Source organism: Salvelinus namaycush, chromosome 30 (genome assembly GCF_016432855.1).
Source record: "Salvelinus namaycush isolate Seneca chromosome 30, SaNama_1.0, whole genome shotgun sequence".
Classification (NCBI taxonomy): domain Eukaryota; kingdom Metazoa; phylum Chordata; class Actinopteri; order Salmoniformes; family Salmonidae; genus Salvelinus; species Salvelinus namaycush.
The window spans coordinates 14,424,332-14,452,270 of record NC_052336.1 but is presented as its reverse complement, the minus strand read 5'-3'; the positions used below and the strand labels follow the sequence as shown (position 1 = coordinate 14,452,270).

Here is a 27,939-nt window from a genome sequence, read left to right as displayed (position 1 = left end):
AACATTAGTTTAGTTTCTATGTGTCTGTTTCTGCTGAGGGAGGACATAGAGTTGTGACCATATCAATGCCAGGAATGTGATCCCCCATTTTGACATGGAGAAATGTGTCAACTACTTTATGCATTTTTCTCAAGGAAGGTACAGTAGTATATTTATCTATATTTTCACATTCAATGCAAACTCTGGAAGGATCGGCAACCCCTCTTTGTCAAAACCCCCTCCTATAATGATCAAATATCAACTATTACATTTTAAATGAGCAGCCTACCATATCATCAACACATTTCACCCCAAGCCTTAAAACACTATCGAAACCTGAATATAAGCAAACATATACCTGTCCATACAACCTTACTGTAATTCAACTCACACATGATTTCCCACAAACCATTCAATGTCTACACTGCACACACTCAATACTGCTACAGTTCCAGAAGCAGTCCTGCCTAGCCTGGCTAAAATAATGACCTGCCATGAGAGGATATAATGTGTCACTCTAGCCCAGTTTACACCTGGTGCTAACATGCATCCTTTGTCCTGATCTTGTCCACATTCTGATTGTGCACACATTTTTAAAGATAGGTATAGACGATTAAAGAACGCATTGTGATCTGATTGCGATCAGATCTTTCTGACCACCTTTGGAGGTAGTGAGGGACCCATTGTATCTGGATATCAATCAAGTGTAAACAGATCTGGATGGTCAAACCATTTACCACTAGAAAAGCCTGGCCTTGAGGGACCCCCTTCGAGCAAGTGATGAGTCTTTTGGACATGAACATTCTAACAGTCTAATAAATACATTTCGTATATGCTATTGCAAAAAGAATCGTTGGTTGTGTTTATGAAGGTCTTAGGTAACAATAGAATATGAAAGAAAATGTATTTCAAATAAAACAATTTCATATAACTGCATACAATAAGTACAAACGAAAAACCACTAAAACACCACAATTCAAGTGGTAAAATCCATTTAAAAAACACCATCATAAAGATCATTAATTATTCATTTGTTAAGGGCAGGTCTTCAACAACATTTTAAAACGCCATTTTTTTTCTTCTGAAGAACAGAATGGCATATTCTGAAATTAAATATATGACAGTACTGTGAGTGATTTGCATACAGGGAGACCCCAGGAAATCTGGTCACAATGCGGACACAGTGGACGGATAAGAGCCACATTTTAAAACCATGTGTAGACCCGAAAAACCTTGATCAGAAAGTGATTTGATCATATTGATCAGATCACGAAACCCACAGGTTGGGGCAAGGTGTAAACGAGGCTTCTGTTGATGGATGGCCCGTCCCCAATGTGCCATAGAGCTCTTCCTGTCCATGATTGTGAGGGCCCACCCTGTGACAGCCCAACCCAGGTGGGAGGCGCAAAGCAAGAGAGTGGGTGAAATGTGGCCCGACAGGTCTGATGGGAGGCTCGGGGAAAGAGAGAGAGAGGCAGTCAGCCAGGTGGAGTCAGGTGCTGTCTACAGTCTTGGCTGGGACAGTGTCATAGTTCTATACAGTAGTAGAGCAGTAAGGATTGTGTGGAGCAGGGCTGTAGTCTAGCCCCTGACTGACTGACTGGCACTCAACAGGAATACCAGGCCTTGTTCATCAACTGGAAAATGAATTATACATAACACTGAAGAGAGAAACTTGTCAGAGTGGATCTTTCTTTCCCCTCCCGTCTTGTTCATTCACTCTCTAGTCTCTCTCCCAGTGGCTGGAGCTGGGGGCTGTGTGAGTTTGTACAGTAGTCTGGAAAGAGAGTGAGAGGAAGAGAAGGAGGGAGAGAGGAAAAGAGAGAGCAGGGGATTGGACAGAGGCCAGGGGAGACATGCTACGCTACAGCTCACCAGGATCGGTCACCACCACCGAGGACAGTTCAGAGCAGCCCAGTGAGGTAAGGAGCCCCAGGGGGCCACTCTGTCCCAGGATAGAACCCATCATCACTCATTCGCCTGTCAGATGAGTAGCATGGCGTGTTGGTTTGTGTAAGTCAGTGTGTTTGTAGACTATCTGGAGTTTGTTAGCTTTTGTCTCCGCTCCCCCCACTCCCCGTTCATTTTTCTCTCTCTCAATCTGTTTTCCTCACGTCTGGCTGCTCAAGGCTAGTTTTCGTAGCATGTCTACATCACAACTAATCATTCTCACTTTTTGAGTGTTGCCGGTATGTTGGAATTTTGCATGTGGCTCAGGGATATGTGTATCTGTTTGAGCTTGTAATGAGTACCGAGTATCTGGGAGGCAGGGCTGTCATGTTTATTTGATCAGCCCAGAGCGCCTAGCAGACCGCGTCTTTAAACTGCCAATAAAAGCCATTCTCACAGCTAATGAAGTGACACCAAAGGATTTATAGGTAACATAAAAGCCAACATGGAGTTGGATTAATCCTTATGATGATTACAGCGTCATGTTTCACTCTCAACCAAGAGATTGCTTTAGCAATTAACACCTTTTAAGAAAGTTAATTGTTCCCATTGACTTACAGTATGTATGACCTACAGTATGTTAATCAGCTCCTAGGGCACCTTGGTTCTAAAGGGATGTGTTGTACTTGTAAACAAGACTGTGCTAGCTTGAAGTGGTATAAGGCATTTTGATGCTGTTACCTCATTGCAGATACATTTGCATAATTTTTGTTTGTGGTGTCACAGTCTATAATTATAAATACTGATGGTGACCTGTTGTATTTGGACCCCATCAGAAACATTCCACTGCTTATTGTAACACAACAGTCAGGCTCATTACAACACAAATGTTGTGCTCACATGATAGATCACATTACATATGAACCAATCCATTTTTATGTCATAAAGAGTGACACTGGGGAACACAACACATTTTAGTTTTCATCCAACTATGACATTGATTACTGGTGCATGAGCTTGAACTGAGTGACATTGACATTTTCTTTTTATGTCTGTGTGTGTTTCTGTCTGTTTTTGATTCCCCCAGAGGAGGATCCAGCGACTCAGACTAACTCTTCATACAGGAGACAATGGACAGAATGAGATCAAGAAACCAACCTCAGACACAGTGAGTCTCAAAACCCAGTCAGCCACACAGCCAGTCAGCCTCACACACCCAGTCACCCCCACACACCCAGTCAGCCTCACACACCCAGTCAGCCACACAGCCAGTCAGCCTCACACACCCAGTCAGCCTCACACACCCAGTCAGCCTCACACACCCAGTCAGCCAGTCAGCCTCACACACCCAGTCAGCCTCAAACACCCAGTCAGCCTCACACACCCAGTCAGCCACACACCCAGTCACCCCCACACACCCAGTCAGCCTCACACACCCAGTCACCCCCACACACCCAGTCAGCCTCACACACCCAGTCAGCCTCACACGTCTTCATCTTCACCACCCTATGGATCCTGGATCTTATCTTTTCCCTCTCTCCCCTCCCTTAACCATTGCTTCCTCAACCTGTAGTCAGTGCGCTCTGCCTCACTCTCTTTCTTATTCACAGCCCTCTCTATCCCTCAAAAACACACAAGTCAGGTGGGAATGTTTGTGAACTAGGAACCAGCTTTTATCCAGTTTAAGAAACATTCCATAGACTGTCTACACAATACAGAGACGGAGAAAGGTGGAACCACTGAGATTTACTGCTGCTATGTTGTCTGGGCTGTTGGTTATGCAATTGATTCACACAGGGGTGTGTACACCACACACACATACATACACAGCTGTGTCTGATTTTCACAGTACTCTGCACAAAGTTAGGAGGTGCGTGTCCCTTTTCATCTACAGTAGAACTCTCTTCAGCATGCACAAGCCTAGCTGACGACAGAATTACACAGAACCGCATGCTGTTGTCTGTTTTCAGATGCCATATTTCATATATAATGTACACGACACATGATGACATCTTACTGTAAAATTGTATTGGTCGTCTTATACAAATGTTTAGCCAATAAACAATCACTAAACAATCACGGAACTCTTTTTAATTACACGGTACCTACTTAGTACACATGGGTAGCCTACGCCATAATAAAGGCAGACATGTTGTTTGCCAGAGGTGGTTTGCCATTTTGCTCTGTTTGTGTTGAGAAGCTGTGGTCTGGCAAAGTTACATCAGCTAGTTTGTAATCTAAGTGTTTGACAGCACTCAGTGTGCTGTTTGGAATCACATTGAGGTTAGGGGAAGTATGGTTTCGGTCGCTCCTCCACAGAGACTGAGATAGTGACAGAAAGCAGAGAGATAGGTCCATGCTGTTCTTTGTACCTTGTACACTGTTTTCTGTAACCTGCCCCACCCCTTTGCCATCACAGTTCAGCTGATAGCAGCGTGACTAATGGTGTAATCTGATGGTGTTTCCCTTCAGGAGGCTGTGCATGTTTACAGCATTACTACTGATGAAAGACGACAGCTAGGTCAGGGTTGAACAGAGAGCAGCACAGAGGAGAACAACGTTGGGCCCTAGTTAATTAGGGCCCAGAGTTTTTCCTGGTCTAGTTATGTGGTCTGGAAATACTCAGGGCCCTGCTGATGACACAACACATCTGTGCCAGTCGTATGGGGGCCGTGCCACTCTGCCACGGCCAGCTGTGCACTCCAGTCTGCAATGTGGTATCAGTCTGTGCTAAAGCTAGGCCCACTTAACGAGCCAACCAGCGCTAACGAGAGCAGCGCTCCGGAGCGGCCAGGACATATTGCACATTACATTAATAATTATCCCAGCCCATTAACTTCAGAGGCCTTTACAGATAGAACATAAACAGATGATTAGTATGTAAGGACGCACAGTGGGAAAGGAGGAGAGAAGGATGTTCAAAGTGCCCCCCCCTCTAGCTTCGCTTAATCTATTGACTTAGCAGGCATGTTGAAAGCAGCTGAAATTGACATAACTCTTCCCTTGTTGTCAGGGGTTCAGTCAATAATGCCAATTCAGTATTCATCAGTACAGTACTTTGAGTGAATGAAGCAGTAAGCAGATGACGTCACTACGACCTACACTACCGTTCAAAAGTTTGGGGTCATTTAGAAATGTCCTTGTTTTTGAAAGAAAATCACATTTTTGGTCCATTAAAATAACATAAAATTGATCAGCAATACAGTGTAGACATAGTTAATGTTGTAAATGACTATTGCAGCTGGAAAAGGCTGATATTTAATGGAATATCTACATAGTCGTACATAGGCCCATTATCAGCAACCATCACTCCTGTGTTCCAATGGCACATTGTGTTAGCTAATTCAAGTTTATCATTTTAAAAGGCAAATTGATCATTAGAAAACCCTTTTGCAATTATGTTAGCACAGCTGAAGAAGCAATTCAACTGTCCTTCTTTAGACTAGATGAGTATCTGGAGCATCAGCATTTGTGGGTTCGATTACAGGCTCAAAATGGCCAGAAACAAAGCACTTTGTTCTGAAACTTGTCAGTCTGTTCTTGTTCTGAGAAATGAAGGCTATTCCATCCGTGAAATTGCCAAGAAACTGAAGATCCGGTACAATGCTGTATACTACCCCTTCACAGAACAGCGCAAACTGGCTCTAACCAGAATGGAAAGAGGAGTGGGAGGCCCCGGTGCACAACTGAGCAAGAGGACAAGTACATTATAGTGTCTAGTTTGAGAAACAGATGCCTCACAAGTCCTCAACTGGCAGCTTCATGAAATAGTACCCGCAAAACACCAGTCTCAACGTCAACAGTGAAGAGGCGACTCCGGGATGCTGGCCTTCTAGGCAGAGTTGCAAAGAAAAAGCCATATCTCAGACTGGCCAATAAAAAGAAAAGATTAAAACGTGCAAAAGAACACTGGACAGAGGAACTCTGTCTAGAAGGCCAGCATCCCGGAGTCGCCTCTTCACTGTTGACATTGAGCCTGTAATTGAACCCACAAATGCTGATGCTCCAAATACTCAACTGGTCTAAAGGACAGTTTAATTGCTTAATTAGCACAACAGTTTTCAGCTGTGCTAACATAATTGCAAAAGGGTTTTCTAATGATCAATTTGCCTTTTAAAATGATAAACTTGGATTAGCTAACACAACGTGCCATTGGAACACAGGAGTGATGGTTGCTGATAATGGGCCTCTGTACGCCTATGCAGATATTCCATTAAAAATCAGCCGTTTCCAGCTACAGTAGTCATTTACAACATTAACAATGTCTACACTGTATTTCTGATAAATTTGATGTTATTTTAATGGACAAAAAATGAGCTTTTCTTTAAAAAACAAGGACACTTCTAAGTGACCCCAAACTTTTGAACGGTAGTGTACATCCGATAATAAAGGTCAGCATCCAACATGGAGAGCGACTATCGTAAAAGTCTGTGGGCTGTCCTTGACACTGGATTCTTTCATGGTTGAACTCGCTGTATGTAGATGTTATCTTCAGAGGAATTGAAAATATAGGTAACTATAGGTAACACTCCCATATTGTGCACATATTCTTGGTTTGTTAGTCCCGCTCAAAATGCCTTAGATATCTCTTTTGTCCCACCCCACACACATGTGGAGACCTCACCTGGCGTAACTGGTGCCTCCAGAGACGAAACCTCTCTCATCGTCACTCAACGCCTAGGTTTACCTCCACTGTACTCACATCCTACCATACCCTCTGTACATTATGCCTTGAATCTATTCTACCACGCCCAGAAATCTGCTCCTTTTTATTCGCTGTCCCCAACGCACTAGACTACCAGTTCTTATAGCCTTTAGCCATACCCTTATCCTACTCTGTTCCTCTGGTGACTTCTATTCCCCCAGGCACTATCATTTGTTGACTTCTGTAACCGTAAAAGCCTTGGTTTCATGCATGTTATTTAGGGATAGGCGTCCCGTCAACGGGGACAGTTGTAAATTATGCAGCGCCTTGTGTCACGATCAAAGATTTTAGAGAAACAACAAATGTCGGTACATATAAGTGTCTTATATTGGCTGAAAGCTTAAATTCTTGTTCATATAACTGCACTGTCCAATTTACAGTAGCTATTACTGAGAAAAAAATACCATGCTATTGTTTGAGGAGAGCTCCTAACAACAAAACACGTTTTTCACCGCGATAGGTTTGATACATTCACCTCTGAAGGTGAAATGTGTACTTACATTCTGAAATCTTGCTCTGATTTATCATCCAAAGGGTCCCAGAGATAACATGAAGTTTATTTTTGTTAGATAATCCTTTTTCATATCCTAAAAAGGTCCATATAGCATGCACGATCGATTTTGTATTTCCACTCGTTCAATTTACAAAGGAATCTGTGAAAATCTAACCCTAACATTGTTTCAACCAGTCAAATCACGTTCATATTTATTCCTCAGAGATCCTAGAACGTAACCAGACTTCACTATATCATTAGGGGTGTAGTATATCCTATAGGACACCAAATTTGGTCAGAGAGCGACGCCTTCATGGTACACCGATGACGCGGGCGGTCTTCACTTGATCGACTGTAACTTTGTCAAATAAGCTTGCTAGATTTGTCAAACAAAGCTTGCTAGATAGCCAATGAGCTGGCCAATGAGCCCCGTATATGCCGCAAAATGTAGCTGCTAACCTTGTGCGACATCAGCCTTTTCATTTTGGACAAAAATTATAAGAATATGGAGAGTTATGAAGTTATGAAAACTGGGTGTTTTGCAAATGTTGAACTTATAATATGGCTACTAATACTGGAAAAGCTAAATCCAAGTATACAGATTTGACGATATTCTTGCAGTAAAATGTAATGTGAATGTAAATGTCTCCTTCACGATTTGCCCAAATGTACCTGTGTGACTTCACACTAAATGTCATGTAGTTTGCTCATACTTCGTTATCCCTCTACAACTTTGCACATACACTGCTGCCATCTTGTGGACACCCGAGGAATTACAACCAGAGTGGTGGCTAGATGTGGGACCTTTCTGTAGCATTTCAAAGATGGTGGTAGAAAAAAACAAAAAAAACTGTTGTTTTTTTCTTTGTATTTTCATCTACCAGATCTATTGTGTTATATTCTCCTACATTCAATTCACATTTCCACAAACTTCAAAGTGTTTCCTTTCAAATGGTACCAAGAATATGCATATCCTTGCTTTAGGGCCTGAGCTACAGGCAGTTAGATTTGGGTATGTCATTTTAGGTGAAAATGTAAAAAAAGGGGGCTATCCCTAAGAAGTTTTAACATCAGAAGCCTCCTCCCTAAGTTTGTTTTATTCACTGCTTTAGCACACTCCGGCAACCCTGATGTCCTAGCCGTGTCTGAATCCTGGCTTAGGAAGGCCACCAAAAATTCTGACATTTCCATCCCAACTACAACATTTTCTGCCAAGATAGAACTGCCAAAGGGGGTGGAGTTGCAATCTACTGCAGAGATAGCCTGCAGAGTCCTGTCATGGTATCCAGGTCTGTGCCCAAACAGTTTGAGCTTCTACTTTTAAAAATCCACCCTTCCAGAAATAAGTCTCTCACTGTTGCCACTTGTTATAGACAGCCCCCAACTGTGCCCTGGACACCATATGTGAATGAATTGCCCCCCATTTATCTTCAGAGTTTGTACTGTTAGGTGACCTAAACTGGGATATTCTTAACACCCCTCCTGTCTCAATAGGAGAACCCTTTGAAGAACCCTTTTTGGTTCCAGGTAGAAACCTTTTGGTTCCAGGTAGAACCCTTTTGGGTTCCATGTAAAACCCTTTCCACATAGGGTTCGACATGGAACCCAAGAGTTCTACCTGGAACCAAAAAGGGTTATTCCTATGGGGACAGCCGAAGAGTGTAGAATTCTGCCCATTGCTTTTGATTTTGAGTTCTTCAGACTAGGCCTCTCTCATCTGTTTTTTCCATGAATAAATAACACTGTCAGTTCAGTGAGGGTCACATTCCTTTGGCAGGACATTAAAACTGTTTTCACAGCCCCTTATCTGACTGGATAGAAGAAAAATCAGTTTCTGTTACAATTCAGCTTCAAAGAATCCAGGAAAAAACTGGAACAAAATTTGGAAAAAACACCCCCTCCGCAAACATGCTGAAACACCTATATTGTAATATTTCAAACGCAATAGAGGCTGACATATGAAGTTCTTTCAGAGGGTGTGTACAGTACCGGCCATAAAGCACAATGATGGCCATTCTTCTCTCCCATCTGTTGGAATTCACATTGCCTATTTGGAGCCCCTCATAATGTCAGCCTGCTCTCTCTCTGTGGATTATCTGGTGTGGAAATGTGAAGCAACGTCCAGCTCAGGAGGCCATGAAACAACAGTGGCGTCATTATTCCCCATCTCTTATCTCTGCTGGATGGGCGAAGGACGCCTTCTCTCTCTGGCTGGATGGGCTGCAGAGCAGAGGTCTTGGCTGAAATTCCTCTGAGCTAATATTTGTTTAGTAGGGAAGCTTCTCTTTTCTCTTCTAAGAAACAAGAGCTTTTTAGTTGTTTTCCAAAATATACAGTACCAGTAAAAAGTTTGGACACACCTACTTATTCCAGGGTTTTTCTTTATTTGTACTATTTTCTACATTGTAGAATAATAGTGAAGACATCAAAACTATGAAATAACACATATGGAATCATGTAGTAACCAAAAAAGTGTTAAACATATCAAAATATATTTTATATTTGAGATTCTTCCAAGTAGCCACCCTTTGCCTTGGTGACAGCTTTGCACACTCTTAGCATTCTCTCAACCAGCTTCATGAGGTAGTCACCTGCATTTCAAATAACGGGTGTGCCTTCTTAAAAGGTCATTTGTGGAATTTCTTTCCTTCTTAATGCGTTTGAGCCAATAAGTTGTGTTGTGACAAGGTAGGGGTGGTATACAGAAGATAGCCCTATTTGAAAAAAAGACCAAGTCCATATTATGGCAAAAACAGATCAAATAAGCAAAGAGAAACGAAAGTTCATCATTACTTTAAGACATGAAGGTCAGTCAATCCGGAACATTTCAAGAACTTTGAAGGTTTCTTTAAGTGCAGTCGCAAAAACAATCAAGCGCTATGATGAAACTGGCTCTCATGAGGACTGCCAAAGGAATGGAAGACCCAGAGTTACCTCTGCTGCAGAGGATAAGTTCATTAGAGTTAACTGAACCTCAGATTGCATCCCAAATAAATGCTTCACAGAGTTCAAGAAACAGACACATCTCAACATCAACTGTTCAGATGAGACTGTGTGAATCAGGCCTTCATGGTCAAATTGCTGCAAATAAACCACTACTAAAGGACACCAATAAGAAGAAGTGACTTCCTTGGGCCAAGAAACATGAGCAATGGACATTAGACCGGTGTAAATCTGTTCTTTGGTCTGAGTCCAAATTTGAGATTTTTGGTTCCAACCACCGTTTCTTTGTGAGACGCAGAGTAGGTGATTGGATGATCTCCGCATGTGTGGTTCCCACCATGAAGCATGGAGGAGGAGGTGTGATGGTGTGGGGGTGCTTTGCTGGTAACACTGTCTGTGATTTATTTAGAATTCAAGGCACACTTAACCAGCATGGCTACCACAGCATTCTGCAGTGATACACCATCCCATCTGGTTTGAGCTTAGTTGGACTATCATTTGTTTTTCAAGAGGACAATGGCCCAAAACATACCTCCAGGCTGTGTAAGGGCTATTTGACCAAGAAGGAGAGTGATGGAGTGCTGCATCAGATGACCTGGCCTCCACAATTACCCGACCTCAACCCAATTGAGATGGTTTGGGATGAGTTGGGCCACAGAGTGAAGGAAAAGCAGCCAACAAGTTCTCAGTATATGTGGCAACTCCTTCAAGACTGTTGGAAAAGCAATCCTCATGAAGCTGGTTGAGAGAATGCCAAGAGTGTGCAAAGCTGTCATCAAGGCAAAGGGTGGCTACTTTGAAAAATCTCAAATCTCAAATATATTATATTTATTAAAACACTTTTTTGGTTACTACATGATTCCATATGTATTATTTCATAGTTTTGATGTCTTCACTATTATTTTACAACGTAGAAGAAAGTAAAATAAAGAAAAAGCTTTGAAAGAGTAGGCTTGTCCAAACTTTTGATTGGTACTGTATATCAATTACCATCCCCTGTGTTGTTGAAGTGTAACGGCTGTCTTCCTCTTCTTCCTCTGAAGAGGTGTAGCAAGGATCGGACCAATACGCAGCGTAGTAGGTGTCCATGTTTTAATAGGGAAAAACTGAACATGAACACAAATACAAAAACAATAAACGTGAACAAACCGAAACAGTCCCGTGTAGCACAAACACTGACACAGGAAACAATCACCCACAAAATACCCAAAGAACATGGCTGCCTAAATATGGTTCCCAATCAGAGACAACGATAAACACCTGCCTCTAATTGAACACCTGCCTCTAATTGACAAACACCCTAGACGAGACAAAAACACACAAACCACCCTCGTCACACCCTGACCTAACCAAAATATTTAAAGAAAACAAAGAATACTCAGGTCAGGGCGTGACAGTACCCCCCCCACAAAGGTGCGGACTCCGGCCGCAAAAACCTAATCTAAAGGGGAGGGTCCGGGTGGGCCTCATTCATGGGGTGGCTCGGGTGCGGGACGTAGCAGCACCTCGTATCGGCCGGGCTAGAGTGGGCATCGAGCCAGGTGCCATGAAGCCGGCTCAACGCATCTGGTCTCCAGTGCATCTCCTCGGGCCGGGGTACATGGCACCGGCCCTACGCATGGTGTCCCCGGTTCGCCAGCACAGCCCAGTGCGGCCTATTCCACCTTGCCGCACTGGCTTGGCTACGGGGAGCATTCAGCCAGGTAGGGTTGGGCAGGTTCGGTGCTCAAGACCTACAGTGTGCCTCCATGGTCCGGTCTATCCGGTGCCACCTCCACGCACCAGCCCTCCGGTGGCAGCTCCCCGCACCAGGCTGTCTCTCTGTCTCCTCACTACAGGTGCTCCCGTCTGTCCAGCGCCACCTGAGTCTTCCATCTGTCCAGCGCCGCCAGGGTCTCCCGTCTGCCCAGCGCCGCCTGAGCTGCCCGTCTGCCCAGCGCCGCCTGAGCTGCCCGTCTGCCCAGCGCCATCTGAGCTGCCCGTCTGCCCAGCGCCATCTGAGCTGCCTGTCTGCCCAGCGCCATCTGAGCTGCCCGTCTGCCCAGCGCCGTCTGAGCTGCCCGTCTGCCCAGCGCCATCTGAGCTGCCCGTCTGCCCAGCGCCGTCTGAGCTGCCGTCTGTCCAGCGCCGTCTGAGCTGCCCACCTGTCCTGAGCCGCTAGAGCCGCCCGTCAGTCAGGAGCTGCCAGAGCTGCCCGCCAGTCAGGAGCTGCCAGAGCCGCCCGCCAGTCAGGAGCTGCCAGAGCCGCCCGCCAGTCAGGAGCTGCCAGAGCCGCCCGCCAGTCAGGAGCTGCCAGAGCCGCCCGCCAGTCAAGAGCTGCCAGAGCCGCCCGCCAGTCAGGAGCTGCCCATCAGTCCGGAGTTGCCCCTCAGTCCGGAGTTGCCCCTCAGTCCGGAGCTGACCCTCAGTCCGGAGCTGCCCCTCAGTCCGGAGCTGCCCCTCAGTCCGGGGCTGCCCCTCAGTCCGGAGCTGCCCCTCAGTCCAGAGGCGCCCCTCAATCCAGTGGGGTCTCCCCTATAGGTTCAGGTTTTGCACCTGGGGGGGGGGGGGGGGGGGGGGGGGGGGTGTACTGTCACGTTCTGACCTTTATTTCCTTTGTTTTTGTCTTTATTTAGTATGGTCAGGGCGTGAGTTGGGGTGGGCAGTCTATGTTTGTTTATCTATGTTTTTCTATTGCTGTGTTTGGCCTGATATGGTTCTCAATCAGAGGCAGGTGTTAGTCATTGTCTCTGATTGGGAACCATATTTAGGTAGCCTGTTTTGTGTTGGGTTTTGTGGGTGATTGTTCCTGTTCGTGTATTCCTGGTTTGTCTGTGTTCACGAGTTCGGGACTGTAGCTTCGTTGGTTTTCGTCTGTTTATTGTTTTGTTCAAATTGAAAAAGTATTCAAATAAATATGGATACGTACCACGCTGCGCATTGGTCCTCCTCTCCTTCCACCGACGAAAGTCATTACATGAAGTCTGTCATTAAGTGCTTCTTCTTAGGGCTAGGCCCCTTTTTTCACAGGTTCAGAAACTAGGCTTCTCCTAGCTCTTTCCCCACAAAGCATTGCAGTAGTCCAAACCCGTATTTAAAAAAAATGTATGGGTTATGACTAAGATGTGGTCTAGAAAAGAGTATAATGACTATTCCCAGTGATCAAAACTACAGTAGACTATGTTCAACAAAGATGGTAATCTGTCATCAACAGTTTGATGAGAACAGGTACATGATCCATGCATTTAAACTGTACCCTTGGCCCATATCATTATCTGAAAGAGGGGAATGCGTTGTGTACATTGAAGCACATAATTTGCAAACTAAATATGTGGCTTTAAAAAAACAGGAATTCCAAGCATTCAGTAATAATCAGGTTACAGGGTTGTGAAATATCTCCAGATATTGTGAGCACACAGTTCATTTGTTTCTGTTTGTCTTCTCAGCAAGAGGAGAAGGTTGTCAATGGAACATGGAAGAAGAACAGACTCATCCAGAGAGAGAGGCCAGCTGGCAGTGAGTCACCTGTACAGGTAAACTACCACAAACACAACATAAAAAGCTACCATGGTTTTCCACATAGAGGCTTTTGAAAGGGAAAGTTACAGAATGTTATGGTGAGAAAATGAGAAGTAACTTCCTGAATTTGTGGTCAACTCTGCTATTGGCATGTGAAACACAAATATGCAAGCTATGCACTGTATATAAACAAGAACATTTAGAACCTTTTGTACTATCCTTGATATAACCTATCCTCAGATCATTCCAAGCATTGATTATGTCGATATGTAGTATTGGGTACAACCCTCTGCCTCTGGTTGAAACAGAGGTCACATGGACCTGTGTGCACAACCTGGTCTATCATACTAATTTGAGTGTCCTGGATTTATCGTCAAAGGCAAACAGATTCACCTTCTATGGTTTATACTGGAGTCTGTGGCATAGTAGGACAGGCCATTGTTTTGGCTCCTCTATCGTTGAATAATGTAGGGTAGATAACAGACTTAAATGCAGGCTGGCTGCCTGTCTGATCATAACAATGGAAACATATTGCTTCTTCACACAGTAAGACTTATTTATTGTGAGACTTTGATAAGATTCTGTATCTGTGTCACTCAGTGGATTCCTCTCATACTGTATGTTACTGTAAGATAACATAAAGGTACTAGAGCCACTTCCTGATACTGCTGAGCTACAAAGGACCTGTGTCAGTGTGCACCTGTGCTCCTTGAGAGCCCTGTTGGAGAGGAACAATAGCAGGGAGACAGCGGGAGCTCATGTACTGGGTTGCAGAAACATGACACCCTCACTGCACCCTATTTCCATCCCTGCTTCCCAACCTCCAGATTCAAGTGCTCAGCAGCAATGCTCGAAATACCTGGGCATGCGCAAGTATGCAAACGCACAAACACTCACATAGAGGCGGACACATACACACACACATCTACAGGCTGGTAGAAAATGTGCCTAGATAGAAACCTGACCGGGTTGATCCTGTCTCCCTCAGCAGCTCAGAGCAGCGACCAATGGGGAGCTAGAGACGTCGCTGCAGCGGCAGCACGGGCCCAAGGTATACGGTGTGTTGCAGAGGACAGGCTCGGACAGACAGCAGGAAGTGATGGCGTGCGAGTGGTCTGTCAATCACCTAAGGGATGAGATGAGGTACATCAGGGAGGTGAGTGGAGATGGAGAAGATAACGATGAGGCTGATCCAAGTTTAGGAGTGTAAACAGTGCAGAGGCCTACGGTACAGTACACCTGACAGGCCTGCAGGGTATCCAAGAGCTAACACCAGGATTATGTAACATGGACAACATTATGGATTTGCTAATTAAGCAATAAGGATGGATTACTTCAATCGTGTGTTATCTCTGTGCTGCACAGGTGAGAGATTCCCTGGAGAAGGTCAGAGAGCGGATGTACGGCCAGGTTGGAGGAATGCAACAGTCGATGCAGAAACTATCACAAGACATCAGGGTAAGACAATACACGAAGGCACACATGACTAATAAGACAGCTAACAGCTGGAAATCCTTTCTCTTTCAATTTCTTATAAACACAAAATGGATACAAAATCTGAGAATTGGGTGTGCTATGTGTCTCTCCAGACTGCCAACTCCCAGAGAAAGACTCTGGAGAAAGAGGTGAGGGTTCGGACTGCAGCCATGGACAGCTTCGACCAGATGAACAGCTCCCTTATATCTGCCAACATTGACCTCCAGGTACAGGATCAACGATGGTCAAACAGGCCTGTCACTGTCTCGTCACGGCCATCCCACTGGGCACAGACGTCAGTTCAATGTCTAGTTTTGATTTACATTTGTGAATTAAATGTGAAATCAACCAAAAATGTCATTGGATTTAAGTTAAAAGTTGGCAAAAAAAAGAATGAAATTACCTTAAGTTGATGGCTTTTTGCAAATCCAATCAGTTTTCCACTTTGATTCAACGTCATCACATAGAATTTTGGGGTTGAAATTATGTGGAAACAACATTGATTGAACCTTTTCATAACCCCCCCATGGAAAGTCTTAATCCTCTCAAACAGAGATGTGCAGCACTATACTTCTTTCTTCTACTGATCTGTGGAGAGTGAAGGATATCCTGTCTGGTTCATTATACATGTTTGTTTTATAAAGTAGCTCTAAGCTGTTAATCCTAGTTTCAGTGTATGAGTCAATCTTTCTGCTCATGATTGCTGCATGCAATAATGTCCAGGGTTGGTTTGAGGAATTAAAGAACTAGCTTCTTTTGTAGAAATCTCTACTAGAGAGCTGTCACAATCGTGTGGACTCCCAGGATGAGATGAAGAGTCTGAGAAGCTCCTTTCAGCAGGCCGAGGAGAGGCTGAAGGAGAGGGAGAGGCAGCTGGAACTTGCCCAGGCTGAGAACTGCACACTCAAACTGAAGGTAGAGTACTACTGTAAACACAGCACACCAGCACCACACAGTGGATGGCACAGGCCTGGTAAGTGTTTGCTTTTTGTTTATGGGGCACAGTTTACTCTACTCATTAGTGATCACAGGATTTATAATCTCACCCTGAACGAGTTCCATGAAGTAGCAACGGTCATCACAATTGTTAAAAGGTTAGAAAAACAATTCCAATAAATGCAAAAGTTGGACAATGGATGAAGATACTCAAAACTTTCTGAATTTTTTAAAATCAATTAGATGGATGGTCTAGTCTAGTGGTTAGGATTCGATGCTCTCACCGCCGCGGCCGTTGTTCGATTCCCAGTCAGGGAACACACTATTTGGCTCCCGAGTGGCGCAGCGGTCTAAGGCACTGCATCTCAGTGCAAGAGGTGTCACTACAGTCCCTGGTTTGACTGTAGTTTTAAAACTTTGTTTCTATTGAACATGCCATGCTAATAAAGGCATTTTAATTAATTATATGAAGAGTGCCTTGGTCCTCCTTTCTTTTTGATGACTGTTAAAATAATGTCTGTGAGTATAACAGAACTGATATGGCAGGCAAAAACCTGAGTAAAATCCATCCAGGAAGTGGGATATTTTTGATGTGGGTACTTTTCTATTGAATTCCTATACAGTATCTAAATGGTGAGGACCCAGATTGCAGTTCCTATGGCTTCCACTAGATGTCAACAGTCTTTAGACATTGTTTGAGTCTTGTATTCTGAAAAATGAGGAAGAATGAGGCCATATTGTAAGTGGCATGCAAAATGAAGCAGAGCTGGTTTGCGCGCCATTTGTTGTTTTTCCTTTTTATTGAATATGCTATTGTTCGGTTTAAATATTATCGATTATTTAGACAATAGACAACCTGAGGAATAATTATAAACATCGTTTGACATGTTTCGACGAACTTTACCGGTACTATTAGGATGTATTCGTCTGCATGTCGTGACCGCCTTTGAGCCAGTGGATTACTGAACAAAACGCGCCAACAAAACTGAGTTTTTGGGACATAAAGAGGGACTTTATCGAACAAAACTAACATTTATTGTGTAACAGGGACTCTTTTGACTGCAACCATATGAAGATCATCAAAGGGATGTAATTAATTTTATCGCTATTTCTGACTTTCGTGACTCCTCTACTTGGCTTGAAAATGTTTGTATGCTTTTGTAAGCGGGGCGCTGTCCTCAGATAATCGCATGGTATGCTTTCACCGTGAAGCCTTTTTGAAATCTGACACAGCAGCTGGATTAACAAGAAGTTCATATTTAAGCCGATGTATAACACTTGTATTTTTATGAATGTTTAATTTGACTATTTCTGTATTTTGAATTTGGCGCTCTGCAATTCCACCGGATGTTGGCCAGGTGGGAGCGTCCCACCTGCCCATAAATTTTACACACAGATTTCTCAATCCCCCTGAAAGACTGGCAGTCTGTGCCCGAGTCTGTGAATCTAGCTTTGGCCCAGGCAGCATCTATGTTGTGTATGACTTCAGATAGTTCTGGACTGAACCAAGGGCAAGACCTATTTTTAATTATCCGTTTTTAAAGGGAGCATATTTATCTACAATACAATTGAAAACACTTGAGAAGTGGCATTGTTGAATAATCGTTTCTGATTGACTTGAACGGCATTCTAGATCGTGTATTATTTTCCTATAAAGCATGGTATATCAGCGTGGTAAAATTCAATGGCTATAGTTCATTCTTACATGTTCTATGTTTGAGCTGGTTGTGATGGTTTGGTTAGCTAAACCAAAGATTTGAATAACTTATCTCATTGTTATATCTGTGGCTAAACTAACAACTCTGTTTTGTTTGATTACCAAGGCAACTACTGTAGCTATCTAGTAAACGTGCTAGCTACAGTGGATGTTGAACACATTTCTAGCGGCAATAGCCATGGTATAAAAGGGATAATCAATTTGGGTCTCTATGCATTCTCTGGAAAATAATGCAACTCTGGAATATCCTAGAGTGGTGGAACACACCTTCCACTTCTTTGATTATTTTCCATAGAACACATCGCCCCTTGTTGATTATTCCCTTGCATAAATTGGTGGAACGGGGCTGCAACCACCAAACACTTGCTCTGTCTAGGCCTACCTGCAGTTACCTGTGCTGTCTAGACTGCCTAATTAATGACTGTTGTTGTCACGTTCTGTTGCATAATTCAACAAGTGTGTCAATAGCCTCGGATTAAAAATCAACAATTTGCGATATCAGACATATCAATTTGCGATATCAGACATATCACCATAATCCGAGTGTTCATTTTCAAAAGTTGCTTTCATTTCAGCGCATCTAACTATTAAATTCATAATTTTAAAGTTATCGTTCTTCTCTTTCTTTTGATGTAAAGTCCAGAGGATGTGTTAAATCCATGACAAAGTTGCATGGCCGTCTGCATTGAACATGCAGCATTTTGGGTGATTAGGCATCTGCAGCAGTCAGTGCATTCACACTTCTTGCTTCTCAGAGCAGCGCTGTTGTGAAGGAAGTTGTCATGGAAGTGAGTTTGTGTTTATACAGGACCTTCCGCCAACCAATCATGTCAATGCGGAGCTATAGACCCTTTTCTGTGTTGGCAAACATTGCTGCACGAGGACGATGGGTGCAAATTGGTGGCAGAACAAGAGGGAGCCAACAAAAAAAGCCTATATTTACAGGTTGCTAATGAGTGCATTTCACACTACTTTTGGATTATAATTGGATTGTAAGGCTCGTATGAATGCACTGCTTAATGTAATGTTTGTGTCATCATCGCATATCAACTGCATTATACTTAAAACACTTTTTGGCTATATCTTTGGCTAGCTTTTGCTACAGCATATATCATTCCAGCTAACAACTGCTGCATCCAAAATAGTTATTTTGCAAAGATCAAAACTAAATATAATCTTAGCGTCTGTTCAAGTAAGAATCAAAACATAATTGTAAGCGTATGAAAACTCCCAAAAGTTATTTTGTTTAGAATTAATAAACACCTATATCTAGGCTATGTTGAATGCTGATGGCGTTCTTACTGCCGCCAAGAGTCGCGTGACGTCCGTGTACTAGATGTTATTTAACTAGGCAAGTCAGTTAAGAACAAATGGCATATTGTAATCATGTTTGAATTACTGGCCGGGGGCCCCATTGATTTCATTAGTCAGTCTCACTCAAGTATCATTAAAACCTGCAAATATTTCTCTCTACTCTGTGGAAAAATTAGTAGAATTGCATGAAATTAGTTGTAAAATTACAAAATCCCCGTCCTGACAAAATGTGAAGAATTGCAGTAAACTTGCTTTAAAACTGCAACATTTTCTGTACGCTCCATTGCAAAATGCGTAGAATTGCATGAAATTAACTCTAAAACATAAAAATGTTCTCTCCACTGTCAAGAGGGAGGCTGCTAAAATGTTTTGCTTGCAATATGATTGATATCTCTCTGGCTTACTCTGTTCAATTAATTTCCCTCTACTTCAGTCTCAGAATGCTCTGCTTGATTTCACACACTTCACGCTCTGGTTATTTCATTCAACGTTCGATGTGACTCCCCCGATCCTTTGACTGATTGCCTTCTCTGACCTGGTTTGTCTGCTCTGACCGCTGAACACTCAACTTCAATTCTATGTGATGATGAATAACAGGTTATTGACAGACAGTTCAAGCTCAAAGAACCAGTCCTCCAGATTCTAACTATTAACATTCATGCCGGACTCACTAGAAAAATACAGAATCAATAGACATTTCTACATTATCTTTAGCAAGTCTTTGAATCGTCACATTGTTGTATGAAATTGACTGATGTGTGCTTGTGTTGTCCAGGTGGAATCGTCTCAGGAGGCCAACAGCCATGCAGTGCAGGAGGTGACAGCGAGGCTACAGAGACAGTATGAGGAGAGACTTCAGGAGGAGCAGAGGAAACACAGAGAGGAGATAGAGAAGCTACAGGTACTGCTGAGTCTCCTTCTGATATCACTTCACCAAGCCCCTGCCTGAAGAGAAAGGGCGGTGATTGATTAATCATGTGAAAAGCAAGGCCGGTGATGTTTTCACCATCCTACATGTTAATGAAAAGTGTATATGTAGACCACAGGAGGCTGCTGAGGGAAGAACAGCTCATAATAATGTCCGGAATGGAGCAAATGGAAGGGAAACCATGTGTTTGATACCATTCCATTGATTCGGCTCCCACCATTACCATGTTCTCTCCAATGAAAGTGCCACCAACTTCCTGTGATGTAAACAGTATAAAAGGTTCCAGTTTCACTCTGCTCATACAAGTGGTATGAGTCTCCCTCTAGTGGTAGAAGTAACTCACTATGGTACTGTTAAATGTAGAGTAGTCTAACTTCCAAGTGTTGATATGATAATGAGCCTAGATTAAATTGTATGTTCTCTGCCTTAAAGCTTTTAATATATTTTGTTTACCATCAATATATTTCAACTAGGCCCAAATTGACGAGTATATTAGGCGATTAGAGGAGGCAGAGAAGAATGCTAAGATTGCGGAGGCCAAGATTGCTGAAAGGGACCAGAGGATCAGTGAGGTGGAGCGCCTGCTGGACTGTATGGGACAGGTAAGACCCAGAATAACGCATGCAATAATGCATGCAACATTATCTTTATATCTATAGTATTTACTGTAGGTGTAATATGTCAAGTCCTTTGGGCAAGAATACTATAATAGTCTTTTTTGCAGGAAAGGGGCCATCTTCAGAAAAAACTGCAGGAATGTGAACAGCGTCTACGCTCGATGGAGGTGACATACAAAACAGATGCAACTGTAGCAAAGAGGTACAAATGCCAAAACAAAAATGGCATTTTATATGTTCCATCCCATTGTAATTATATACTGAAGTGATAACACTATAATTCATTATTACAGTTCTCAAAAGTTGGAAGAGGAGGCAGGGGAGCTCCGTGAGAGAATCAAACACCTGAATGACATGGTGTTCTGTCAGCAGAGGAAGGTCAAAGGCATGATAGAGGAGGTGAATGACTAAGAAAATTCTCTCTCTCAATGGAAACATGAGTACACTGACATATAAATGTTATACTGATATGCAACATTTGTTTCTTTTTTTCATCTGGAAAATGTAAAGGTTGAATCATTACGAGCTAAATTGGCACAGAAGGACATGTTCATCTCAGAGCTTCTGGACAGAATTGCTATTGTGGAGTGTGAGGTGAGACTGGACTGCCACCACACTATGTACTGTCCACTTCTTGAACCATTATGAATGTATGGTGTGGTTTTCAAAACTTTAACTTTATGGGTGCATTCATGTCCAGCGTTCTCCTACGTTTCAGATTGTCAATCTGTGTGTTGTGCTTTGACATTACTCTACCTCTAAATTCAGTGTTGCACCTTTTGTGACGTCATCTGTCTCTGTCTGGTCCACTTGGATTGGATTACATCACATCCACCTCATTTGCATGGATCTGACTTTGTTCCTTCCTCTTTTCTTCTTCCTAGAATAATGAGTTAGAAGACAAGCTGAAGTATTTTATGTCTGTACAGAGTGTGCCAAGGGAAGTTGTGCAAACCAGAGAGATAGGAGTGGGCTGTGATCTCCTCCCCAGGTATGAACCACTGGTTCTACTATACATGTGGCTTCATTTCCTCTAGTTGGGTTTCTCTTTTAAGTTTCTCATTCTGTTTTCTCATTTTACTTCCACAGACCTGAAATACAGGGGTATGAGGTTGAAACTAATGTCCAACCTCCAGCAGCACATTACCAACCCAGACAAACCCCAATCCATCCCTCTTCTACAGAATACCTAGGACAGTCTAGGACATTCAGATCAGGTCCGCCGCCACCCAGCAGACTGGAGTCTAGTTTACTGAGGTACTCTCCTCCTGAGTACAGCAGGTATCTGTCAACCAACTCCTCAAGATCCTTTGGAACACTAACCAGTCCAACGCTGTCTTCGTCTGGCCCTCTAAGCCCTGATCAGTCCAGTACAGAAGAGTCTGCCTCAGTTCAAATCACAGATACAGCCTCAAGTCCAGAGGCGGACATTTCAGCCCCATCCTGTTCTCGAGCAAGATCAAGCCCATCCAAAATCAACACACCTTTCATGAAACTTATAGAGATAACAGCAAAGATTAACATTGAGTAATCACATGAAGAAATACTTTTTATGAAGGCTATTCAGTATACTGTATAAGGGACAATGTTGCATATTGTGTAAATAGTCTACTGTTCTATAAATAATACTTGAAAGTATCCTTTTGAAGAATTATGTTTGGTTTTGTTTACAGTGAATGTTCTTGTATGGTTTATGGAAGTCTGAATTGACTATCATGTATGAAGGTTTATATTTATACTGTATCTTTTTCTGACATTTTTAGTTTGCACTGTATAAATGAGATGCAATATTATTTTAATATTAGTCAAATTATGTACAAAATATGTAAAATATATATACTTTGTGCCTTTATTAACAGCTTAATCACTGATACTCCACAACGGTGATGATAATCGGTTGTTTTTTATCTATTGGATAATATTTAACTATATCTGACAAAATGAAGAACTGTATTTCTACTGATTGCCATCCCTGAGCCACTGGTATAAGTAATTTGTCTACACTGCCAGGACTGTGTATATGAGAAGTTATGATAAGCATGATGTGCCTTTCTTGAAGGATACACATCCAGTGTATACTAATGAAATCAGTGTATGTTTTGAAAATGTGCCATTGTACCATTGTGGTGTTTTTATAATCACTCATGAAAATGTTCACTGTCCAGTGGCTGATTGTTCATTTTGTGAAGCATTCAAGGAGGTTATATGTAGCATACAATGGTTTATATATACACTAGATGACTATAGGGGGCACTGTGTTGAAGTCACCATGACTCAATCTTGGCACTCCCCCACCATTTAAAATAATCGTTTTGGAACCTATAGAAATGCAATTATTAATGTCTACATTTGTTTTTGCCATAATTATTCTATTAGCGACACTGTAATGCATACTTTTAAATTATATTATGTGAGCTAAACATAAAACGTTAAAATATAAAACATTTCCTTAAAGTATATATATTTTTAGATTACTCAGATTTTTAGATTACCCACTACAATTAAATTCTTAAATACATGTAATTTTGTCCTAGAATTCCAAGCATTCCTATGCAGCAGCTGTATACCACCCTCCATCCCACTGCTGGCTTGCTTCTGAAACTTAGCAGGGTTGATCCTGCTTGGTCTCAAGATGAAAGACCAGATGCTGCTGGAAGTGGTGTTGGAGGGCCAGTAGGAGGCACCCTTTCTAAATATCCCAATGATTGGGGACATTTCCCTGTGTAGAGTGCAATCTTTTGGCTGGGATGTTAAATGGGTGTCCTGACTCTCTGTGGTCATTAAAGATCCCATGGCACTTATTGTAAGAGTAGGGGTGTTACCCCTGGCTAAATTCCCAATCTGGTCACCTAATCATCTCCAGTTTACAATTGGCTCATTCATCCCCCTGTAACTATTCCCCAGGTTGTTGCTGTGAATGTGTTCTCAGTCAATTTACCTGGTAAAATAAATGGAGGAATGCTCCTATTGGGGAGTGCCAAGCATCAGCAATCCAAGTTTTATAAAGTCATTGGTCGCATCAGTGTAATCTTTACTTCTCAACGCTGGGTGGCGCCATCTGATCAATTATCTGCGTTTCATCTCTATGTACATGCCATATGATATGAAGCAGCTTTCAAAGTATTTTACTGCAAGGTAAGCAAATACATGAATGTAGGTAAATAACATGTAGTTTATGCCATACTACTAGCTCCAATAGAATATTCAAACACTCAAACGAAGGCTTGTGTGGAGGAGTAACTTACTATAGATTCCTAAAATGTAACAAACTTCTATGGTATGATCATTGGACGCTGTTAACTAACCTCCAGACGAGCTTCAATTTACAAAATAGCCGCCAACACTCTACTCAGCAAATTGGATGCAGTAGTTCACAGTGCCATCCGTTTTGTCACCAAAGCCCCATATACTACCCACCACTGCGACCTGTACGCTCTCGTTGGCTCGCTTCATACTCGTCGCCAAACCCACTGGCTTCAGGTCATCTACAAGTCTCTGATAGGTAAGGCCTCGCCTTATCTCAGCTCACTGGTCACCATAGCAGCACCCACCCGTAGCATGCGCTCCAGAAGGTATATTTCACTGTTCACCCCCAAAGCCAATTCCCCCTTTGGCCGCCTTTCCTTCCAGTTCTCTGCTGCCAATGACTGGAATGAATTGCAAAAATCACTGAAGCTGGAGACTCTCACCTCCCTCACTAGCTTTAAGCACCAACTGTGAGCAGCTCACAGATCACTGCACCTGTACATAGCCCATCCAACTACCTCATCCCCATACTGCATTTATTTATTTATTTATCTTGCTCCTTTGCACCCCTGTATCTCTACTTGCACATTCATCTTTTGCACATCAATCACTCTAGAGTCTAATTGGTATATTGTAATTACTTCGCCACCATGGCCTGTTTATTGCCTTACCTCCCTTTTCTTACCTCATTTGCACACACTGTATATATATTTTCTTCAGCTGTATTGTTGACTGTATGTTTTGTTTATTCCATGTGTAACTCTGTGTTGTTGTATGTGTCGAACTGCTTTGCTTTATTCTTGGCCAGGTCGCAGTTGTAAATGAGAACTTGTTCTCAACTTTCCTACCTGGCTAAATGTAGGTAGGCCGTGAATGGCCTCACACACCAGTACAGTAGGTGGCGGTGTATGCACCTAAAAGTTGGATGCGATCCGCCAACCAAATCCTAAAGTAAAAGAAGAAGAATATTGAAGAGAACGTACTTCCGTACTACTTCCGTTTACAATGAAAGCGCGCCGGCTACGTAGCTACCAAAATACAAGTTCAATCTAAGACAGCTGAAGATGGAAGTATATTTTATTGAACAACATAATCCCGTTAAGTGTAACGCTAATGGACTAACAAAGTCATGTTTTTATAGGGTAATTTGAGCCATTCGGTCAATTTATTTGGGCGGGTTTTTTACTAGTAACGTTAGCTACTAGCTAGCTAACGTTAACAATGTTCTCGTCATCGTGGGCAGCTCCATCAGAACGCCAGGGGCAAGTGGGGGATCTCAAAACCAAGAGCAAAGAAGAACTTGATGAATTACTGTCACGCCAAGATAAATTATTATCTAACAAGTAAGTAACTTCATCAATGTAAATTATCTAACAAGTAAGTCACTTCATATCATTCATCTGACAGAAGCTAACTCAAATTATTAATTCGCTGCTACAACAACATTACATTCTTCTAGAAACTTCCAGCTGTTGGCTAGACAGTGGTGACAGTTTTGGTGCATGTGTGTATATGCTATCCACCTCAATCTAGGCTAGCTGATGTTACTTCAACTAGGGAAATGCGTTTTACACTGAACCTGACATTCCTTTGTTTTACTATCACTGCCAACTACATTTTCTTAAAGTTGAGCTGAAAGCAGTAGTTAGTTATTTGTTATTTCTTGTTGACAGACTCATTTGATATGTTGTTATCAACAGGAGGTTCATACAGACCCTTCCAGACAAAGGGAAGAAGATCTCAGACTTTGCAGAGAGATTATGCCTTGCTCTTGCCCAAAATGAAGAAGAGGAGATGAAGCAAGATATGCTGTCATCTGTCAGGACAGAGCTGCAGTCTAAATACCAGCAGACTTTGACACAAAGACAACATGGTAGCCAGAATAAACCAGAAACTTCCCAACATAGGAGACAAGCTGGGGACACAGCTCCTGGAAATGTCCAAGAATTGGACGTCTCACCTCTGTCACCTAATGTTCAGAAGAGCAAAACAGTTGACACGCGGCAAGAAGACAGTGTGTCCAAAGTATCTGCTGCTGAAACCATGGAGATGGCCCAGGCTGGTGGTGATGCAGGGGCCTCTCTAGACTCTGACAGGACAAAAGAGAGCGACCTAGCAGAGGCCTTGCAGAGGGTCACTCTGTCTGACCACTCAACTGGCTCGAGTGGATCCCCTAAAGACACATTCAACAGATCTGCTACTGGCAACCCCTTCCTTGGAAGGCAGCCACAGAAGAAACCACACTACATAGAAGTCCTGGCGAGGACTGAGAAGGATCCGGCTATGAGGAGACAGAAGTATAAGCCTAATCAGTAAGTCCACGTTGTATATAAGAATACTGTATAGTTCAGTGATGCTGCCTTTAGTTATGGTGATGCGCTAGTATTCTCACCTACTAACTCTTATATTAACTCTTCCTGTATGTTTGCAGGTTTGCCCACAACACAGATGGCTCCCCGTCAGGGTCTCTGTCACCCAGCCAATCCCCTGGAGGCTTATTACCATCACCAGTGCTCTCCGTTGAGGCCAGGAGGGAGCGAGACAGGAAGCACATTGACGACATCACTGCGGCCAGGCTCCCACTGCTCCACTACAGCCCTGCCCAGCTGCTGACCCTGGAGCAGTCAGCTGACCTGCTACTCGAGCAGACCAGGAAACACCAGGTGAGTGGCCCCTGGGTCTGTCTGACACAACAGAGGAACATTAAGGTCTGTCCAACAACACCAAAATGCTCACTGCTCAAGGTAACAGTTACGCCTGATCAGATGTACGATCAGATTACATGAGGGAATTAAATGTGTTATAGGTGTTGAGGCAACGTCTACCTACCTATTCCATTATCACCACAAAAACACTGTGCTCATCTGATGATGAACACTCCCTATGCTACTTCCATTCATGGTATAGTATAGCAGCCTCATGCTTACTGCTAAGCACTTGCTCATTTTTCAGGTTAATTACCCTATCAATGTCAGCATCTTTCCTGTATTGTGTGTTTCCCTCAGGAGTTGCAGGCCAAGCTGGCAGCCCAGAAGCTGTCTGAGGGGCTGAGGTTCAGCACTGGGAGCTATGTTGTGGAAGGGGGCCCGCTGGGCGCCTACAGGGAGGTTCATGACGACGTAGCCCAGCTTTCCTCAGAGGAAGACTAATCCGGGGGGCCGCAGCAAAGAAACTCAGGTGACCCCTGACCTCTGAGACAACAGTCTCTGTGCCCTGCATCAGGGCCTATGGAAGGAAGTGGATTGGCAATTCAAAGACGAGAGGCCTGCCTGAGGAGATGGAAAGGGTCATGGGCATCGGGTGGTTGTGAAGGCACAGTGGGTGTCCCTGTCTTGTCTATCCAGGGAGGTGAATTGTGTGGGTCTTGGTTCACCATCAGTGATTCACTGAGTTGTCACCCAGTCAGCATCCTGTCCAGTTTATAAGAGCTGCCACAGAACCTTAGGCCTCCCGTTGGGTGATGTGTTAGCCTCTTGCAGGGAGCATTAGGTATGCTATCTCACCATGTTGTCAGAGAGTAAAAAATCAGTTGTGTGATGAGGCTGCTACAGTATTGTCTGGTATTGTTGACTCACTTGGTGGTTGTATTTCCAAAAGACTGCAAAGTATTGACCGTATGCATGTGAGAAATATAAAGAAAATATTTTTTGTATGATCTTTTTCTACAGTGTTTCTTATTGAAAAGAAAAATCTGTTCTTACCATATTTTGGTTGATCATATTCTTGAAATGGGAACAAATCATCATACCCCTAAGTTCTGTGAGCTCTGAAAATAAAGGTGGAAGCGGTTAATTGCGGTCTAAGACGGAGCAGTCTGCTGACATTTTCCAGCAGAATGTTTTCTTAACCCCGCCACGGTTTGATGAGAGCTATGACTCAGCCGTCATTTAAACCCTGTGATGTTATCAGTGGAGAAATCTGTGACACGCTTTAGAAGATTAATATACGGTCTAGTGAAATATTGCAGCTTGATGGAATCGGGCCCAATGGCTGAAATACATCTGGCTTGCATTTGGCTCATGTTACTTCACGGAGTGGCAGGGTATGATGGGATGGCAGCAGACTGACATGCCATTTTTCAGCTTTTTTTACTAATGCTGATAAGGAGTGCCAACAACATTAAAAACTCTTCCCAAACATCCATTCCCATCACCTCCAGTCCAATTCTCCCTAATAGTTATACAGACCCATTTTAAC

General features: G+C 43.1%; 1 protein-coding gene across 1 annotated transcript; it reads left to right on the top strand.

The window, feature by feature from the left end:
- The first annotated feature begins 1,415 nt into the window (after positions 1–1,415).
- On the top strand, positions 1,416–27,534 carry LOC120024812 (early endosome antigen 1-like). The gene is made up of 18 exons (XM_038969140.1): positions 1,416–1,901; positions 2,957–3,037; positions 13,436–13,522; positions 14,497–14,664; positions 14,874–14,966; positions 15,098–15,211; positions 15,747–15,899; positions 19,727–19,852; positions 20,353–20,481; positions 20,604–20,698; positions 20,790–20,895; positions 21,007–21,090; positions 21,381–21,487; positions 21,586–22,023; positions 24,954–25,085; positions 25,443–26,054; positions 26,174–26,405; positions 26,748–27,534. The coding sequence occupies exons 1-18, from the start codon at positions 1,836–1,838 to the stop codon at positions 26,889–26,891; spliced, it is 2,967 nt and encodes a 988-aa protein (XP_038825068.1). The 5' UTR covers positions 1,416–1,835; the 3' UTR covers positions 26,892–27,534.
- The last annotated feature ends 405 nt before the right edge of the window (positions 27,535–27,939 follow it).

What these genes read in the sequence shown, in the direction of transcription:
- LOC120024812 (XM_038969140.1), top strand. Translation starts at nt 1,836, where the DNA reads ATGCTACGCTACAGCTCACCAGGATCGGTCACCACCACCGAGGACAGT. An exon ending in GTTCAGAGCAGCCCAGTGAG is followed by an intron (nt 1,902 to 2,956) that starts GTAAGGAGCCCC and finishes TGATTCCCCCAG; the next exon opens with AGGAGGATCCAGCGACTCAG. An exon ending in GATAAATTATTATCTAACAA is followed by an intron (nt 25,086 to 25,442) that starts GTAAGTAACTTC and finishes TGTTATCAACAG; the next exon opens with GAGGTTCATACAGACCCTTC.